Genomic DNA, 12925 nt, shown 5'->3' with positions numbered 1-12925 from the left:
GATCTATTTGAAATACAGAAGAAGAACAGCCTCTCCGGTATCAGGATACAGTGTCGAGTCGACTAATTTTTTTGCTTGCCAGAGGTCAGGGTTCATAATACAGATCTCTCCCGTTTTGTATCTGGAAAGGAGGCTTTTGGCATTTTCTAAGCCGTTGTTCGATATGAAGAGAGTCCTGCACATGACATAAATCAGCCACGATGCAATAATTCAAGAGTGATCGCATGCCTCGGATCTGCTATTGCAGCGCATTGTTGTCCACGCTCTAGTATGGCGAGAGATCATATTGGGATTGAGGGAGCTGGCGATGTCCCGGGGGAGAAGCAGTCATTGTGCTGGTGATGGAGATGGATATAACCGAGTATATTGAGGGGTGGAACCTATTCATCACTGGCATCTGTGGAAAACATACTCGGCAAGCGCTTTCTCGCAACAACTTATTTATAATCGAAAATATCAAATAGGTCGGTAAAAGGTATCTAGTTATCATATATTGCGCTTCCAGCTTACGATGTGCATTGATTGAAAAGCCCAGGACAGACAACACTTCGCATATAAAACTTCAGATTGCCTTTTATTTGCATGACAACAATAATAAAGAGCATCTGGCCTGTCGGGGAACGACTCCTCTCATAGGGCGCCTTTCACCAACACCGCTGGCCCACCCGAATTGCATCAGACGACGAGTTCGCCGAACATCCGAAAGTCGCCCTGATCCACCATTAAAGCTGCATCAGATCGCCGAATTCTATCTCCACCGAATACACACTCTATTCTACTATCCATGGCATCCCCGAGTCAGTCAAGTCAGAAATATACCCGCCCCTACCGTTCGAAACGCCATCCACCGTGCGATCAATGTCGTCGGAAAAAGTTGAGATGTGATGCACTGGGTGGCGGGATCTGCCAACGATGCCAGGCTGCTGGTATCCATTGCTCATTTGGGGGTCCTGAATCCACGATGATGGATGTGGAATTGTCGGCTTCTAGTGATGTGACGCCGATTGATGCACAGCAGGATAATGCAATTATTGTTGCACACGACCCAACCCCATCACAGGAACATGTTTTCCCCATCGAGCCCTCCATTGAGTCGCACCCATTTGAGAGTCTTGAGTCCATCTCGGGACAATTTCAGTCACCAGGCAGACCTACTGGTCAAACTATCCAGACGTTGGATCAGTTGAAGGGCTTTACTTCACAGGTTATCGGTGCTTCCGGAGAGTCAGACCCTTGGTTACTGCGACACGGCAGGTTTGACAACCTCGGATTTATACTGTCTCATCAGGTTCATTTCCGAAATGCCGGCGGAGTGCCGCTGGAAGAGAAAATACCGGTGCATTTTCTTGTCGCGGCCGACCAGTTGTATGATTCTACCAAAGAGCAGACGAGATTTCCTAAACGGGAGCATCTTAGAGAGGAATTGGATGCTCTAGTTCCATTAGAATATGGACAGAGACTGGTGGCATTGTATGAATTCGATTGCATATACGAGATTAAGCTAATAACTGCAGATTTGCCAAATTTGTCTTCCCAAATCTGCCTGTCATTTCTCGATCGCAATTCGGATTCACTGCTTCTCGAAGTCTACCAGAACAAGACACTCTTCGAAATACTCCTGTTCATCTACTCGCAGCTATTTATGCATCCGCACAGCCATTCGCCAAGTTTGATGAATACCTCTGTTTGATAAATGCTTATTCTGAACCACCGAGCGATCAACTATGGCGGATGGTGCTTGAGCTCCTTCTCGAAGAAATACACACACCTCATCTGTCTGTCTTACAAGCTGGTCTTTTATACCTCCACAAACCCACCAAAGGCAGCCAAAGTGCCCTTGCAGACAGTCCTTTCGTCTGGTCGCTAGTTGGCCTATTAGTCGGAGTGGCGACATCACTCGGTCTTACACTGGAATGTCGACCGATGGGTCTTCCAGCCTGGGAGAAGCGATTACGCAGAAGATTATGGTGGGCTCTATATGCTGAAGATAAATGGAGAAGCCTTTTACTAGGGAGACCTCCGTATATCCGCAATGATGAATGGGATGTGACCAACCTCGATGACGAGGACTTTCGGCGCGATGAGATTGGATTCCTGTTTACACCGGATGCGATGTCTGATGGTGTTCAATTCCAGCACTATTCACGATTGTCACGAATAGCAGATGATGTGCAGCACTCTCTATTGTATGTTGCTTCTTCTGTATAGGCCGTACTGACATGTATAGCTCCCTCCGTGCTGCTCAACGCCTCTCCTCCAACTTCCCCGACTCTCTCAACACAGCTCGATCTCTCCTGCAGAAGCTGAAAGAATGGTACTCTTATCTCCCCCCTCCATTGAAGCTCCAAACTCGCCTCTTCACCACCGTCGACGGCACACCTCAATCACCCTGTCTACACTTCGCCTACATCCTCCTCGAGGTCTTCATTTTCCGCTCTCTCCTCCGCCCAATGGTCCGATCAGCCACCCCGCCTCCACTCTTCGAAGAAACAGAAGATCCAAAGCCATTCATGAATATAGTAGATGACTATATATCGCAGATCATAGAAGCAGAGGAGGTAGAGCCTGTTCCGGCGATCGACATGTCCGATGAGAACGGAACTGGAAATGCAGTTCTCAAAGCGGCAGAGAATTGTGCAGCTACGATGCTTCGCCTTGTGATGAGGATGGCGTGCAGTGATCTGGCTGGGTTTTGGTATTCTTGTATGTATCTACTCATTCTGTGGTGATGATGCTAACGATGTAGGGTCTCGAGTTGGGTTTGCCACTGTGTCTAGTTTTATGATGCTGTTGATCGTCCAAGCACCGTCTAAAGACCATGCTATCAGAGCTAGACGAATGCTGCATATGTGGAAACAGGCACTTCGAAGCCAGAGCCAAGGAACTGAACTGATGAATCTGGCTCTGGTTCGACTAGACGGGATTGATTGGACTGGGTTGAGTAGAAACTTCTATCTTCCCAAACATGTTGAAGAAGCATTGAATGATACACTTGATGGAAATTAATGTCTGCATTATCGATATACACAATGCAGACGCATAAGGTGGCCGTCAATCATTGCAGAAAGTGGCGGGAGTGGATGGTTTGCACGCCGAGTCGGATAGTTTTATATTCCCGACTGACTCCACTTGTTTTATTTTAAACTACATCCGCATCTATCTGACAACATCATTATTGAACAATACTAAGGAATAAGAAAAATGTCTAATATCACCCTCACCTTCTTAACAACAGGCACTGTTCGCATCCGCCCCTCAATGCGCTCCCAGCCTGCCAACAGCTACACCCTCATCCGCCGCCTCCGCTCACTGACAGATCGCAACTGGACGGAACCACTCCCCGTCGGTGTCTTCATCATCCACCATCCTGATGGTCCTATTCTCTTCGATACAGGCCAGTCGCCATGCTGCAATAATTCAGGATATTTTCCCCGTGTGGCAATTTTCAATAGCGTTCTGAGTGAATTCACCATCCAACACGAAGATGGAATCGTCGAACAACTTGCCGAAGAGGGCATTAAACCCAGCGATCTACAAGCTATCGTACTCAGCCATCTGCACAATGACCATGCCGGGGGTCTAGAGGACCTTGCCAAAGCAGCACCAGAAGTGCCAATCTACATCAGCAAACCTCACTGGAAGGCATTCGGTGAACACCCCTTCTTCGCCAGCATCGAAGGCGCAACACCGGCGCATTGGCCAGAAAACTTTTCACCTCGCATATACGATTTTCACGATCGCACCGTTGGTACTTGGAAGCAGTCGTATCCTATTACGGCTGATGGGAAGATTGTCGCGGTTGATACATCTGGCCATGTTCCTGGGCATGTGGCGTTGATCGTATACGGGAGCAGTGACGGGAAGGAGACTACGTATCTACTACCTGGTGATGCGACATATGGATTGGATCTATTGGACAAGGAAGAGCCGGATGGGATTAATGATGATCCTATGCGTGCGTTGGAGAGTTTGAAGCTGATGAAGGAGTTTGCTACGATGGAAGATGTGGTGGTGCTGCCGAGTCATGACGTGAATACACCACGTCTGCTAAAGGACAGTGTGGTTTATCGCCCTTGATAAACATATTTATATCGCCAAGGAAGAGAAAATATATCCGATCATACCATAACACAATTACTAGACATGACACTATGAGCAATCCGATCTCGGTCGAAACTGAATCAAAGGCCCCTCTCGTCCGGAGGCTATCCAAGCTTTGAGCCGATACTCCGGGCTCCTCTCCGTCTCACCATCCAGCCAACCACAGCATTCTGGCTCATCGACGGCATGCTCCGGTGGAAGCCGCATGTCATACCGGAATACTATCCGTGCGATGATCAGAGTCAGCTCCGCCCAAGCCATATTCTTGGCCACACATGACCTGGGTCCGATGCTGAAGGGGCAAAAAGCTGCCTTGGCTAGCTTGATATTTTGTTTGCTAAGTGTATCGTCATGGTCTCCGTCTTCCTCGATCCACCGCTCGGGCGCATACTTGAAGGGTCGACAATAATACCGTTCATCATGGTGGATTGCATAAATGGGCGTGCCGATGACAGTTCCCTCTGGGATATAGTGGCCGTCGACAGTAATGCCACCGGGGAGAACACGACGTGTGGGGAGGCCTGCAAACGGAGGTGACAGGCGTAAAGACTCATTGATACATGCACGCAGGAAGGTGCATGAGTTGAGCTGAACACCGAGGAGAATATCTTCCTCGCTTTGGAAACAAGAGCGAATCTCGTTGGTGAGCGTAGCCAATGCTATAGGGTTATGAACTAGATGGAAAAATGTTGAGCTCATGGCGACTGCGACAGTGTCGGATCCTGCCTTTTGTCAGAAATGAGAGACAACAGATTCAAGGGCAAGGTCCATACCTGCTACAATCAACTGTAAAGATTCCGTCCACAGTTCTCTCTCAGTGAAAGGCTGACCAGTATCGGGGTCTTTGGCGTTGAGCATGTAATGAAAGCAGTCCTTTTGAGGAACATCATTCCCGAGTTTGGTGCGGGCTTTGGCCTGCTGTCTGATCCAGGCACCAAAGTCTTTGATCGGAGAGAGAAGAGACGCAAAGAAGACGCGGTCTAGCTTATACCGCCATAGCTTTGATTGAACAAAACACTAGAGAGTCTTGTCAGTAAAACAAGTGACAAAGTTGACTGGCAGACTATCCCTACCACTGCGTTCCGACGGCTGAGCATCGTAGTGATCTTGGTAATGGAGCGATATCTGTCCGATTCAAGCATCCCGAAACTCTTGCCATAGCAGAGATCACTGATAACATCGAAGGCGACGTAGTCAGAAAGAGCTGCCATGTCCTTGGTTGGCCCCCAGCTACTCTTAGAGTCGACAGGACTGTCGCTGATTATAGAATCCGCAGTGTCATTATAGAGCATATCACATAACCGCCTTGTGTGGAGCAGAATCCGATCTTCAACCCCCTTTAAGGCCGAAGCAGTGAAAACTTGAGACAGGATTCTTCTTTTAAATGCGTGTGCCTGTTTATCGATGCTGCTGATGGTGTTGGGCGCGTGCAAACTGGCGCTCATGACCATATAACCGTCGTCTTTGCGGACATTTGCTCCTGTCGCGTAGATGGTGGCCATTCCACTCCGTGTATTCACGGATAGGAAGTTTGGGCCACATCGAGCAATGTCCCCTGATTATGTGTTAATATACAGCACTCAACTCTAGGTTACTGCCTTACCATATTGCTGATGCCCATCCCATATCATAAGATGCGAGTTACCTCTCCAGACATGAAAGGCCGCATACCAATTGGAGATGGCGGCTTGCCATGGGCCTGGAAACTTGACTAGTGGGTGCAAATAGAGTCTGTAGACAATGCCATAGAGGACCTACGTTGGTCAACAGATATCAGCAGATGATAAGAAAAAGGGTTGAATTGCATACATATACTATGGCCAGAAGGCCAGCACTCAGTAATATTAGCATTATGAAGACAAATCTGAATGGACATTATGTGTAGGCGTCAGAAATGGTGTTTTAGTGGTGTGGTTGAGAGTTTTCCCCTGTCGACGCATGCGGATATATAGAGGGGACGAAACAAATGCTACGGTGGTAGCCCATTACACTTTTACTTGACCTGGCCAAGGTTATTTAATTTTATTCTGATATGAAACCATCATTCATTGCCCCTGGTCCTTGTTTTCATGGTCTCTACTCCGCTCAGGTAATATTTAGTGTTCCAGTGCTACTGTCTTAGCCATGTTGGACAGCTACACATTTGAAAATGTTAGCCATCTCCGATAGGCAACGCTTTGCCCTCACAATCCTCGCCCTGGCCACAATATCGCTCACTGTAGCGCTCAGTGGCACCAGTTTAAGCAATGCTCTCCCTGTGATCACCAGCCAATTCCACGGCACAGACGTGCAGGCCTTCTGGTCCGGCACGTCATATCTCCTCTGCTCTGCCGTCTTTCAGCCCCCATTTGCCATCTTTTCTCATACTTTCGGACGAAAGCCGTTGGTAAGAACCTCGATCAGAATTAAGCAGTACCTTTTGAAGTTGTCTAACTCAACTACTACAAACAGTTCATTCTTGGCGCCCTGCTCTACCTGGCTGGGGCTGCCGTTGCCACAGGCTCTGGATCTTTTAGCGTCCTTCTTGCTGCTCGCTCGATTCAGGGTTCAGGAGGGGGGGGATTGCTCACCCTGTCGGAGATTCTCATTGCAGATTTGGCACCGTTAAGAGAGCGTGGGAAATGGCTTGGCCTGTTGAGTATGATGTGGGCTGTAGGCTGTGTCAGTGGGCCTATTGTCGGCGGTGCTCTTGCTCATGAGAGTATGTTCTCATCTCTCTATGGTTAGACAATATATCTGACTGCTGTATAGAATCATGGAGATGGATCTTTGCCTTGAACCTCCCGCTTGCCAGTGCTTCACTCATTCTGATCTTCATTTCTCTGAAATCCTGCCGACCTCAGACAATGCAAGGAGATGGTGAGAGTGTTAAGAAGCAGCTTGCCCACATAGACTGGATCGGCTTCGCCATTTTCATACCTTCGATGGCTAGCTTTCTCATCCCAGTGACCTGGGGCGGGGAGATGTTTCCCTGGTCCAGTTGGCACACGTTGGTGCCTCTGTTGGTCGGGGCAATGGGACTGATTGTGTTTGTGATTTATGAGATGTTCATTGCAACAGAGCCCTTTTTATTGAGAAGTATTTTCCGTCATTGGAATACGAGATTGATTTACTTTCAGACATTCGTGCATGGAATCGTGGTATGTTGCCGAATCTTGTCAAAGAGTAAAGTATTTCCAGAATCACTAATATCCAGATAAATAGGTCTGGTGTCTTCTATACTACCTCCCCCTCTACTACCAAGCAGTCCAGTCCTTCTCCCCCCTGATGTCCGGCGTCGCCCTCCTCCCAGAAACATTCACCATCAGTATTTCCGCCGGTCTCGTTGGACTGCTGATCAGCATCACCGGCCACTACCGCGGCACTCTCTGGGCAGGCTGGGTCATCACAACAGCCAGTCTCGGACTGCTCACTCTGCTAAACGTCGACACTCCGACCTACGAATGGGTTCTTATCAATCTTGTCGTCGGTCTAGGAACCGGATCCCTCTTCACCAGCACCAATCTTGCAGTCCAGGCGAATATTCCCCCGGACCAAGTCTCGCATGCGCTGGGTTTCTTTGCGTTTTTCCGCTCCTTGGGCCAGTCCATTGGTGTTGCTGTCGGAGGGGCCACATTCGATAATATATTCCAGCAAAAGCTGGATAAAAATGCTGGTCTCGCTGCGTTGACGGCGAAGCTCAGCACTGGAGCGGCGGCGATGGTTCAATCCTTGAAAGCGATTCCGGATCAGGAGCCACGCAAATCGGAGCTGATCCAGGTGTATGCGGATGCGTTGAGTATGCTGTGGCCGGTGATGTGTGCTTGCTCGGGGGCGGCGTTGTTGGTGAGTTTGGCTGTCAGGTCTTATAGCCTAGGACCTGGTAATGTAACCGGAAGGGAAGAATCCGGATCTAATGGGGATGTTGAATCGATGGAACCGAAACAGGAAGTGATGGAGAAGTCGTGATGATTGAATACTACATGCTAGATCAAGTATTAAATGTTCTTATATACATTTGTCCAAGCGTTTCACTAGGCCTTCCATGTTTCCCCTCCTATCACAGCAATCCTCATCGCATCCAAAAGGTTCTTAGCCACATTAGAATGACTATACAGTCCACCCGCAAACATGTCTGTTGCATCCTTCCCAATTGCCCCAGTAATTATCATCGGACCCCCTGGATGCTCCGCCACAAAATTCGAGACATCATGAACAATCCCCTTAATGACGACCAGATTACACCCCGTTCTCGCTCTCTGTCGATACTCTTCCCACTCCATAGTAGGCAATGCGGCAACTGGCAACCCCCAATCTACTAGCTGACAATCCCTTTCCAGCCTTTCCCGCCGTTTCTGTAACCTCCCTTTCTCAATCTCATTATGCGGGAATCGTCTGAGATTGCTGGCAAGTCCAATCCGAGCCAACAACCATTCGTCCACTTGGTCGGATCATAGTTATACCATCGAATCCCATTTCGATAATCGATCGGGAACTCGTGATGGATATTATGATACCCCTCACCGAGGGTCAATACCGCGGCGAACGGATTATCTGGAGGAGGTTTAGTCGATTGAAACGGCTGTGAGCCCATTAGATGGGCGACGGAATTGATATCGCTAATATCCACATGGCCAGTCGTAATAGTTCCCTGTAGATTTCGGGCTCTTCTTGAATATAATCCAGCCGATGTGCGCATAAAAGAACCCCCTTTGTACATTGTATGGATCGTGATCCGTGTCGGCGTAGCGAGGGTGGGCGCGGTGATCGCGACACCATTGTTTGATCGTGCCTTCTCCAGCACCAGCGCCGATTATTGCGAACAGTAGTTTCAAGATAGGGCTTAGCCGCGTATGATTTGTGTGCCCAGAGACGGTGATAGCCTATTTCTCAGCTTGAGGACTGTTCTATTTCCTGACCCCTAGGGCCACTCACCGACCGTAATGCAAATCCCCCGTAAAAAGCCAAAGAAGCACATAAATAGGACGGTCTTTTTAAAAACAAGGAATCCAGAAGATGATCGAAGCGACTAGAGGGACCCCAACCAGAAAAATGACCATCGGCCATTCCAGCGAGTGTCGGGCGGTGGCCGACTTTCTGCTCATTGGAATTGGAAATGACTGATTCCACTTGTGGGAAATCAACAACTTGAAAAATTTCGGCACATATTGATGATACCGGCGAGTTAGTGGTTCGTTCGTCCAAGTACAGCTTAGTACATGTCCTTTCGTCGATAATGGCTACCTAAATTGAAGGCTCCAAAAGTAAGCGGGAACAATACCCGTCGCCGGAATAGTAAGGAATGATCTTTTTTCCCGCAATTATATATATATATATATAGGTGTCGTCTATGACAGGACTTTCTAATTTTAAGTTCCATGATCTCTACGTGTGGTCATTGACAGGTGGATACGTTAGACGTTGACAGATCTCCACTCTTTATACGTTTACTACCATAGCATACTACCACACGATCCTACTGCAACTCCCTATTCAAGAATAACAATACAACGACACTGTGCCCTCCATTAAATATATCATCCAGCCGGACTAACTGGTTTTCCATCATTACTTCACATTATGGACTTCATCACCGTCCCCAGTATCCAATTCGGCCTCCCGCCACGGGAACTCTTCTCGTTCCCTCCCAGCCAACGCAAGACACCCATACCTGCATATCCAGACTCATCGACCAGGTCGCTGCTTCGGCCATTCACTATAAACCCACATATCTTCCACGCTTCCCTCGACCTCAAATCTACCCTTACCTTTATTGCGATATATGTTACCGCGGTCCTTTCTCTAAATCAGCTCAATGCTAGTCGACGGTATCAGCCGTGGGCCTTCAGTAAGACATCTACATTTAGAGCTCTGGTCATACTGCACAATGCTCTACTGGCACTATTTTCTGCATGGACCTTGTTCACCACATGCCAAGCGCTGAAAGGTTGCTGGCCAGCGGGAGAGCCCAATTACTATGCGCATGTGGCGGAAATGCTGTGCGAGACTGACTCGAGTGCACTTCGAAGTGAGTCAATCTCGTCTCGCCATCGAGGTTTTCAGAGTATAAGTAATAACTGACGTCTGTCTGTCGTGGGTTGAATTAGCAAGTGCAAAAAGTCTCTGGGAAGAAGGATCCGGGTACATAGGCTGGGTCTTCTACATCTCCAAGTTTTACGAAGTCTTGGATACGATGATCATTCTCGCACGAGGGAAAAAGAGCTCAACGCTACAAACGTATCATCATGCCGGAGTGATCATCTGCGGATGGGCAACGATGAAATATGAATCCCCAGCGTCTTTGGTTGGGATTGTCTTGAATTCTGCGGTTCATACTTTGATGGTACGTACTTCCCTACTTTGTATTGCTGTTAACAATCCTTCCATGGCGTGCTATGACTAACTTTTATGTACCTTTAGTACTCGTATTTCACCATTCACTCGCTTGGTGTTTCCGTCCCCATGAGTATCAAACGATCTCTTACGACTATCCAAATCGCGCAGTTCTTGACGGGCTTCGTTTGGGGCTATAGCTATCTCTTCGTAAAGTATCATGTTCCCTTGGATATTACAGCACAGCCGGTCGACCACAGCAACAGCTGGGAATCAGGGTCATACTCGCGCATGGAGTATAATCCTCCCTCAACCAGAGGTTCTGATAGTGTGACCCGAGTAGTGGCTACTGCTGCAACTCCCTGCTTGAGTGACAGTGGTGAGGCGCTGACTGTTGTATTGACAACGGTATATGTTTTGCCTTTACTGTTGCTTTTTGTGCGGTTTTTCATCGAGTCATATACAAAGGGGGGAATTAAGGCTAAAGACTAGACTTATTGTTATTCCCAGTCTCTAGTATAATACATGCTAATGGACACTATCATCACGCGTACCCTTCTCAACCTCCTCGTTCTTCTTTCCCCCAAACAACTCATCCATATCTTCCAACGCCCTCCCTTTCGTCTCTTTCACAAATACAAAAACCCAAACGGCCATCGCGAAGCAAAAAACACCAAACATGATAAACGTCTTCCATCCAATGTTGCTAATCGCAGCTGGAGTGAAGCGCGTAACCACGAAATTAAACAACCATTGGGTAGCCGATCCCATGCCCACTCCATACGCGCGGAGTCGGGTCGGGAAGATCTCAGAGATATACACCCATGGGATCGGACCAAATGAGGCGGAGTACCCGATCACATAGAGGTATATCATGACGACCATTGCGATGGACGCAGGAGGAACGCTGCCGGTGTTGAGAGGTGGTTTTGTCACCAGGACTGCGCCGATGATGAACATCATCGCGCTCATCCAGAGTCCACCGCTGATCAGGGACCAGCGACGGCCGATTCTGTCGATGCCGACCAGAAGGAAGAGACCTGTTGCGACGACTTTGACGACGCCGTAGATGCCTGTTGTGAAGAGACTTGTGTCTGTCGAGGTTACTCCAATCGTTTGAAACAGCTGCGGTGCGTAGTATCCGATACTGTTTGTGCCGGTGAATTGTTGCCAGAACATGATTATGAAGGCATTCATAAAGCGCTGTCTGTTTCCTGGGAGGAAGGCTTCTTTCCAGGTTGTTCCTTCGGTTGCACTGAGTTCTTCATCGATTGATGCTTGGATTTCAGCGAGCTCTTGCTGTACATCTGGATGGTGGATGTCTTCACAGCGCATATACGCCAATGCATCCGAGGCTTCGGTATGTCTGCCTTGCTTCATCAACCATCGAGGCGATTCAGTCAGAAAGAAGAGTCCAACGAGCATAATACCGCTAGGAACAAGTTGAATAGCAATCGGAATCCGCCATTGTTTTGTCGAAGGCGCAACACCCTTCGCAACCCCATAGCAAAGCCAATACGCAACCGTAACGCCAATTACCAAGAACTCCTGGAATAGTCCAGATATTCTCCCTCGAACATTCGGAGGACAGTTCTCCGCCACGTAAACGGGGGTTATCGACGACATCCCACCAATACCTAATCCGGCAATCACCCGCCCAGCATAGATGTATGCGATTGTACTTTTTCCGGCTGTTTGGACAGCAGCTCCGATGAGAAAGATGATGCATAGGCCCATGAGCGAGTATCGACGGCCAAATTTTTCATTGGCGTATGCGGCTCCGATGGCTCCGAAGAAGCAGCCAGCTGTCAGGAGGGATACGACATTCGAGGAAATTTCCGCATTTTTGCTATCTGAAAAGCCGGTGCTGGAGACAGGGAGATTGAAGTCCTTCTTAAAGCTGTCTAAGGCTAGCACGCTGCCCATTATGCCGGTGTCGTAGCCTGTCCATGTTAGATAATGTGTGAATGGGAGGGATTGACATGCCAAATAGAAACGATCCCATGTACGCCACCGAGGTGAGCACGTAGACTCGGGAGTTTTTGAACATTGACTTCATCTTGGATGGCGGAATTGGGAATCTCTGCTGCTAGGGAGCAATTCCGACACAGCGAATGGAAACGGCGTACCCCAATATATATATTTTCACCTAGTCAGACGGCACCTGGAGCAGCTCGTCTATTTCCCGCCATTACCCCAGACTTTCCGCCTCTTTCACGGACGGGGAAAGAGGAGATGAGCGTTTGAGGGGATTTGTCATCGTTACTCGGTCCCTGTATACCCTCATCCTGTCCGGATCAGACGGCATCATGCCCTCCTTTCAATCATCGGTAACTGAGATCAAAAGCCGCCGTGAGTGATTGAGAATGATCATCTCTATAAATGACAGTAGTCTTAGCTCAGGGACCAATGCTCTCCAATCGGCAGACTTAATTTCCATCTCATGACCCAATCGACACCAATCTGTGCCATAGCCAAGCTATCGGCCTTTGAATCCGGCTATCTGTACTGC

At 48.5% G+C, this 12925-nt stretch overlaps 7 protein-coding genes across 7 annotated transcripts; 4 read left to right on the top strand and 3 right to left on the bottom strand.

The window, feature by feature from the left end:
- Window positions 1-784: 784 nt before the first annotated feature.
- ASPWEDRAFT_158730 (Zn(II)2Cys6 transcription factor) lies at window positions 785-3075 on the top strand (the record flags this gene model as incomplete). The annotated part of the gene is made up of 4 exons (XM_040829754.1): window positions 785-1470; window positions 1515-2186; window positions 2228-2703; window positions 2747-3075. 4 exons carry the CDS (start codon window positions 785-787, stop codon window positions 3004-3006), a joined length of 2094 nt encoding a protein of 697 aa, XP_040686334.1. The 3' UTR covers window positions 3007-3075.
- A 126-nt stretch (window positions 3076-3201) lies between these two features.
- Window positions 3202-4077, top strand: ASPWEDRAFT_174106 (N-acyl homoserine lactonase family protein; the record flags this gene model as incomplete). Its single annotated transcript, XM_040831175.1, has 1 exon — window positions 3202-4077. One exon carries the CDS (start codon window positions 3202-3204, stop codon window positions 4075-4077), a length of 876 nt encoding a protein of 291 aa, XP_040686333.1.
- A 72-nt stretch (window positions 4078-4149) lies between these two features.
- ASPWEDRAFT_174105 (cytochrome P450) lies at window positions 4150-5952 on the bottom strand (the record flags this gene model as incomplete). The annotated part of the gene is made up of 5 exons (XM_040831174.1): window positions 4150-4823; window positions 4875-5118; window positions 5175-5656; window positions 5705-5855; window positions 5911-5952. The coding sequence occupies 5 exons, from the start codon at window positions 5950-5952 to the stop codon at window positions 4150-4152; spliced, it is 1593 nt and encodes a 530-aa protein (XP_040686332.1).
- Window positions 5953-6202: 250 nt separating this feature from the next.
- On the top strand, window positions 6203-8430 carry ASPWEDRAFT_136973 (uncharacterized protein). The gene is made up of 4 exons (XM_040829358.1): window positions 6203-6487; window positions 6553-6802; window positions 6853-7241; window positions 7306-8430. Exons 1-4 carry the CDS (start codon window positions 6251-6253, stop codon window positions 8047-8049), a joined length of 1620 nt encoding a protein of 539 aa, XP_040686331.1. The 5' UTR covers window positions 6203-6250; the 3' UTR covers window positions 8050-8430.
- A 174-nt stretch (window positions 8431-8604) lies between these two features.
- On the bottom strand, window positions 8605-9157 carry ASPWEDRAFT_70336 (uncharacterized protein). Its single transcript, XM_040839120.1, has 2 exons — window positions 9016-9157; window positions 8605-8963 (listed from the first exon to the last, which is right to left on the bottom strand). Exons 1-2 carry the CDS (start codon window positions 9145-9147, stop codon window positions 8700-8702), a joined length of 396 nt encoding a protein of 131 aa, XP_040686330.1. The 5' UTR covers window positions 9148-9157; the 3' UTR covers window positions 8605-8699.
- A 503-nt stretch (window positions 9158-9660) lies between these two features.
- Window positions 9661-10905, top strand: ASPWEDRAFT_114706 (elongation of very long chain fatty acids protein; the record flags this gene model as incomplete). Its single annotated transcript, XM_040828516.1, has 3 exons — window positions 9661-10121; window positions 10192-10423; window positions 10501-10905. The coding sequence occupies 3 exons, from the start codon at window positions 9661-9663 to the stop codon at window positions 10903-10905; spliced, it is 1098 nt and encodes a 365-aa protein (XP_040686329.1).
- On the bottom strand, window positions 10855-12497 carry ASPWEDRAFT_42668 (sugar porter family MFS transporter). The gene is made up of 2 exons (XM_040835839.1): window positions 12400-12497; window positions 10855-12356 (listed from the first exon to the last, which is right to left on the bottom strand). The coding sequence occupies exons 1-2, from the start codon at window positions 12470-12472 to the stop codon at window positions 10942-10944; spliced, it is 1488 nt and encodes a 495-aa protein (XP_040686328.1). The 5' UTR covers window positions 12473-12497; the 3' UTR covers window positions 10855-10941.
- Window positions 12498-12925: the final 428 nt, after the last annotated feature.

The sequence above is a fragment of the Aspergillus wentii genome (assembly GCF_001890725.1).
Source record: "Aspergillus wentii DTO 134E9 unplaced genomic scaffold ASPWEscaffold_6, whole genome shotgun sequence".
Classification (NCBI taxonomy): domain Eukaryota; kingdom Fungi; phylum Ascomycota; class Eurotiomycetes; order Eurotiales; family Aspergillaceae; genus Aspergillus; species Aspergillus wentii.
Note: the sequence above shows the minus strand (reverse complement) of the source record. Positions and strands in the feature narration are given on the sequence as shown.

Excerpts from the sequence above, each read along its gene's own strand:
- ASPWEDRAFT_136973 (XM_040829358.1), top strand. The coding sequence starts at position 6,251 with ATGTTAGCCATCTCCGATAGGCAACGCTTTGCCCTCACAATCCTCGCC. Across the intron at positions 6,488-6,552 it reads CTTTCGGACGAAAGCCGTTG|TTCATTCTTGGCGCCCTGCT; the intron begins GTAAGAACCTCG and ends TACTACAAACAG. Across the intron at positions 7,242-7,305 it reads CATTCGTGCATGGAATCGTG|GTCTGGTGTCTTCTATACTA; the intron begins GTATGTTGCCGA and ends CCAGATAAATAG.
- ASPWEDRAFT_70336 (XM_040839120.1), bottom strand. The coding sequence starts at position 9,147 with ATGGCCGATGGTCATTTTTCTGGTTGGGGTCCCTCTAGTCGCTTCGAT. Across the intron at positions 8,964-9,015 it reads GGGGATTTGCATTACGGTCG|GCTATCACCGTCTCTGGGCA; the intron begins GTGAGTGGCCCT and ends GCTGAGAAATAG.
- ASPWEDRAFT_42668 (XM_040835839.1), bottom strand. The coding sequence starts at position 12,472 with ATGAAGTCAATGTTCAAAAACTCCCGAGTCTACGTGCTCACCTCGGTG. Across the intron at positions 12,357-12,399 it reads CATGGGATCGTTTCTATTTG|GCTACGACACCGGCATAATG; the intron begins GCATGTCAATCC and ends TAACATGGACAG.